A 5,847-nucleotide genomic window follows, 5' to 3' on the forward strand; every position below is an offset into this window, starting at 1 on the left:
TTAGCCTCTTGAGTAGCTGAGATTACAGGCATTTCATATACTACAAGTTGGGTACAGCTCAGGTGACAGAGGACTAGAGAATACCTCTCGTGTTACATTGACACCCCCCCCCACCCCGCTCCCTGGAGTAGACCTTTTTCATTTTCTGAGATATTTTGGGGCACTGGGAATGATATTCATATATAGATGACACCTGGATATTAACCTAAACTGCCTCCTCTACTCTTCCAAGATGATTAATTTTAGTGGGCAGGAAGCACTTGGCAGCAGTCATTTCCAGGAAGTTATAACTGAATACCCAGGGATCTAGGATGTGCATTTTCACTAGCTGCTAAGGATTTGCCTCAGCAGCCCATGAAAAGCTCTGATTCACATCAGAGGGCTCCATACCTGCTGGGCTCAAACTCTATAAGACCAAGAAGCCATTGGTATAGAGGGTGTGCTTAGAACATTCCAACCCACATCCCAAAGAATGATATTCTACTTATTTAGGATTAAGATTATTTTGAGTAGTAGATCTTTTAGAATGATGCCTAGAACAGCCAGAACACTGATGAGCTAAATACATTCTAAGTGCAAAGTAGTTTTTGGATCCTAAGTAAGTAGTCAAGATACCTAAGCTGAAGCAATCTGACCTTCTTGTATTTTTGTCTGCCCTAATGTGGAAACCCCAGAATCTAGAGCCCTGGATCATGATAGTTGTTATTCTTAGGATGCATCCTGATAGTTGGTGTCTTGGGTCACATCTCAGTCCAGCTTTCCAGTCTGGCTGCTAATGTGAGCACTGATCTGTGGACACTGAAGGAAGGTATGAAATCATGTTGGCATATCTGGTGGAGCACCTGTTAATTGTTTTTTATAGGCTGAGCGTCAAGCTATCAACACAACAGTCCAAGGATCAGCAGCTGATATTGTCAAAATAGCCACAGTTAACATTCAGAAGCAATTAGAGACCTTCCACTCAACTTTCAAATCCCATGGCCATCGAGAGGGTATGCTCCAAAGTGACCGAACAGGTTTGTTCATAGATGAGTCCTATGCTGTGACATGGCGAGAATAATTATATCGGAAATGTAAATGGGAAGTATTTTTTATTTTATTTCTCAACAGTTCTCAAATGTTTTGGTCTCACGATGTCTTTAGACTATTAGAAATTATTAAGGATTTCAAAGAGCTCTTCTTTTTGTGGGTTATGTCTATATATTTACCATATTATAAATTAAAACGGAATTTTAAAACATAAGCATTTAAAGTAATAACAAACTCACCTGTGAGCTGTGCTCTTATAAGAAAATGAAACTGAAAAAGGCAAATAGCTTCATAGTGTTGTTATGAAAGTAATTTTGACTGCAGATTTTGGGATCCTCTGTGGTCTTCAGACCATATTTTAAGAACATGTTGATTTTCCTATTTATGACCTTCAGTGTTCTCTGGTCTTAGAATATACTTTTGATGTCTTTATCACATATGTTACTTTGCTGACATTGTTTTCTTGTTCTTATTTTCAGAATATTTTCCCTGAGTTTTCGCTTTATTGCTTGGATAAATTATTTCTTGTACTAACAAGTACAGTGAAATTTTCTTTTTTTCTTCTGTCACATGTCCATAGTTCTGCTTTAAATACTATTTCACTGTCACTGAGATTGTCAAACCATGACAGCAGACAATTTTTTTTTTTTTTTGAGACAGAGTTTCACTGTGTCACCCAGGCTGGAGTGCAGTGGCACAATCTCAGCTCATTGCAACCTCTGCCTCCCAGGTTCAAGGGATTTTCCTGCCTCGGCTTCCCGAGTAGCTGGAATTACAGGAGTATGCCATCACGCCTGGCTAATTTAAAATTTTTTTTTTTTTTTTTTTTTTTTAGTAGAGAAGGGGTTTCACCACGTTTTCCAGGCTGCTCTAGAACTCCTGACCTCAAGTGATCTGCCTGCCTTGGCCTCCCAAAGTGTTGGGATTACAGGCGTGAGCCATCATGCCCAGCCAGGAGGCATGTTTTAAATTTTCCTGGGAAGAAATTAAGGTTTGGTGCATACAGAGGAAGAAAAAGCTGCTAGAGATGGGGCAGAAAGGTCGTGCTCAGTTATTGAGGATAAGATTTGCTATTTCTAGAACAGACATACATACAGGTTATAGAGAATAATACAGTCAGTTATAACGTGTTCACTTATGTACAAAAATATGTAGATATAGAAGTTTATTTTCTCATTGAGGATTATTAATTTTGTCATCAGTCTGACAAAATATCTGAGACCCCTCGTTCATTTTGAGTGTGGGACTATGTGTGTATATACACACACATACACATTTATATTTAATAGAGGGAGAATATAATTAAACTTATTTGGGGAGTAGTACTGTGCTCTGTGCTTTGGGGATTTAGAAGTAAAAGTTACCAATCTATGTTTAAATTTAAGGTCTATTTAAGAAAGGAGAGGAAGGTATGATACCTGACTAAAGTATTTTTATTAATTCCACACAGCAGAGTGATAAATGTCAAAATGAGGATACAGACAATAATGACTTTAAGAGTCAGTGGAAGGCGATATGACTCTGTCACTAAGGATGGCTTCATGGTATCATGCCAGCTTAAAGTGGTGCTAGGTCAGTGGGATGAAAGGAAGGTGAGCGTGAGGAAACAGACCACATGGGGAACAAGAGCATCGTGGCATTCTGTGTCAGAAGCCAGGTAGCCAAGGGAAATCAAGAGGTCTAAGGCATGGTCATCAGAAAGCTAGAGCATCCAGACAGTCAATGGTGTGAGCCAAGTGTGGCTTCATGGGGCAGATCAGATTTCAGCCGAACTGGTGAACAGAGGTACAGCCTTTGCAGTCCTAGTGTGGAAGCAGCTTGCTCCAGCCTCAGGTGCTTTTGTTTGCTTACTGTGTGAGAGCCACCTCTGAGCAAACTGGCACTGCAGATAGTGACAGTTGAAGAACTCTATCTCTGAGGGAAGCACCAGATACTGAGGGAGAAGGTACTCATGCTGGACCTAGAAGATAAGTAGGGAATTTGGACAACAGAAAGGAAGATGTCTGCTGTGAGGTTTAAGCAAACAAGTAAAGGCAGTTCCAGTAAAGGTGTTCATGTGGAGCTTTATCTTTTTGGGCAGAAGGGCATAATCTGTACCACTAGGTCCAGCTAATGCGGAAATAGTAACTAAGTCTAGTATATATTTTGAAGTTACGGCCACTGGAAGGTATGGATTATCTCCACAGAAAAACGTACAGACGTAGACACTTATTTATAACCGCAAGGGGTTTATGTAGTCTCTGAAGTCCACTTTGGGAGCCTAGGTTTAGAATTACTTGTTTAGAGTGTGTACGGTTCAACTGGGGAAGCATCAGTTCTATCATGATGACACTTCTGGCCATACAAAGACATGAGGGGGTGTCCCCCTTAAGAAACACTGCATAACAGTATTAGTTTGCTTTCCTGGGGCAGGAATCAGGCCCCATACCTTCCTGGTGCTGTTACTCAGGTGGTGGTAGGGGGACTCCATGGAAAGAGAAAATGTTAGTTATTCATGAGAAATAAGTTGGACTAGAGCTTGGAGCAGAGTTCCTCACACCCCATTTACTGACTTCTTCGGGAGACTCCTTCTTTCTGGGGGGAAGTTGGTGAGTTTACACTGGATAGTTAGGATAGGTAGCAACCAGCAAGTAGTTATTTTCCTGATAGTTCTTAATCTTGTGTGTTCTAATCTCTTCATTAACATTCCTCAGAGTTAGTCAGGATCTCTAAAAACATTCTCCTGTGACTCAGCGACATGCTGATCAGTTTTGCTCCTTTTTCATGAAGCAGGATTGTCACGAAAGAGAAAACTGCAAGGGATGTTCTGCCCAGTCAGAGGAGGCTTTTTCATCCTTCAACTCCATGATGAACTCCTGTATGAAGTGGCAGAAGAAGATGTTGTTCAGGTACTTTTGCAATGCTTGTGTCCGTTCTATAGGAAGCGAAGACACTGTATTGTCAGGCTGACAGCTTTTTTTCCTATGCATGAGGATTTTGGAACTCTACCCTAGCCCCAGGATGGCTGTATAAATGTTGAGTCCTTACAGGTAGAAAAGTTGCTAAGAGTGTTCCATTTTGTACTAGTTCTTAATCAGTGAAGAAATTGCCAATGCAGAGATGTTTTTGTCTTGGAGGAATTAAACAAAAATTTGGAGTCTTTCCCTGAGGGTTTCCAAGCTCCAAGCATTCTAGCAAAAACTTTCAGAAACTCCTGCTCATCCGTGAAGAAGAGTTCGAGATGTCTTTTTATGTATTTATTTTTATTTTTATTTTCTCTGATTTAGCATTTTAAGCACCACTGGGTGAAGAGCTCCAGTCTGGTTTATAACCTTCTCAGGGGGTGACTTGGGAAACAGTCTTTGACTGAGCAGAGAGTTTGTTAACCTCATTTTTTTTTCCCCGTAGGTAGCTCAGATTGTCAAGAATGAAATGGAAAGTGCTGTAAAACTGTCTGTGACATTGAAAGTGAAAGTGAAAATAGGTGCCAGCTGGGGAGAGCTGAAGGACTTTGATGTGTAACTGTGCTGCTGATGAAGTCCCCCCAGGGAAGCCTGTGCAGATACAGTCACCTGGAAAGAACAGAGATTACCCTTTCACCTTCCTCAGGAAAACAGACTTTCAAGTCTTGATAGACTTAGCCTAGTGATTTTATAGTGAGAGTTTCAACCTATATATTAGGATCTGTCTTTATAGCATCTTCTGGGAGAGTGGGGGAAGTAAAATACCAAGTATAATAGTTACATTCACTTTCAAAGAGCATCTATGAATTTGCCTTTTGTAATTTACTGTGGCTTTAAACAGATTCAGAACAGAGGCTTGAAATATGCACTTAGCACTTTGGCTCCACCTCTGTCTGGGTCAACCATGAAGAAAATGAAGCTGCTGCCTCTATCGACCCCGACAGAGCCACAGGCAGATAAAGATTTGGTTTCACCCTGGTGGTGTTAGGCATTGTGTGTGACTTTTTTTCCTCTAATATCAATTTTAAAGTACCGAAATAGTATTTTAAAATAGTATTGGCTAATAAATTATGAATTCTATAAAGTGGTAAGACTTGGTATAGTTAGAGTCTAGGAATGAATATTCGTGAAATGTTTCTTATTGCTTTTCCTTCCCTCATTCATACAATGAATGTATTTGGAATACTTACATATTATAAAATAAACTATACCTCTTCAAGAGGTGTCCTGTTCTGTAAGATCAGATGTTTTTATTGCAGGTAAATATAATACTGCCAGAGACAGAAAATACCCCCTTATCAGTCCCTTAGTGCCTCTTTCTATTTGTGGCATCGTGAGAAAACCCATGCTGAAAAGACTGTACTTTGTGATCCCAATCAGAGGGGTGGAGCTGATCTTTTGCTGTTGAAATAAAGTGAATTTATGAGAAACTTTATATCAACAATTGTTTTGTTAAAAATTGTAGTTGGTCTAAGAGTATCAGAACCCCATGTCCCTTATTCAGTTACTCCATAGCTTGTTCATAGAAGGCACTAATTATATTCTTAATCAGTCACCAGAAGAGCTCTTTTATGTTTATTAATCAGAATAATGAAAAAAAGATAGTTGCTTTAGAAAGTGTAATGCATTATCAGTAGTTGACTATTAATGCATAAGAGACATAGTTTTTTTGGGGGGGTGAAAAAGGCAGAGATGGCAGCAGTAAGAGGGAAGATAAATCATTATTTCTTTTGCCATATTTACCTGTACTATGTTTCTTTTTTTTATTATTATTATACTTTACGTCCTAGGGTACATGTGCACAACGTGCAGGTTTGTTACATATGTATACATGTGCCATGTTGGTGTGCTGCACCTATTAACTCATCATTTACAT

At 39.6% G+C, this 5,847-nt stretch overlaps 1 protein-coding gene across 1 annotated transcript in view; it reads left to right on the top strand.

Annotated features, from left to right (window-relative positions):
* POLQ (polymerase (DNA directed), theta) overlaps nt 1–5,412 on the top strand; it is a 124,853-nt gene extending 119,441 nt beyond the window's left edge. The window contains 2 exon segments of the mRNA XM_011971618.1: nt 3,802–3,917; nt 4,417–5,412. Of these exon segments, the coding sequence (XP_011827008.1) occupies nt 3,802–3,917; nt 4,417–4,530 (230 nt within the window). The 3' untranslated portion in view covers nt 4,531–5,412.
* Nucleotides 5,413–5,847: the final 435 nt, after the last annotated feature.

The sequence above is a fragment of the Mandrillus leucophaeus genome, unplaced genomic scaffold (assembly GCF_000951045.1).
Source record: "Mandrillus leucophaeus isolate KB7577 unplaced genomic scaffold, Mleu.le_1.0 Scaffold123, whole genome shotgun sequence".
Lineage (NCBI taxonomy): Eukaryota > Metazoa > Chordata > Mammalia > Primates > Cercopithecidae > Mandrillus > Mandrillus leucophaeus.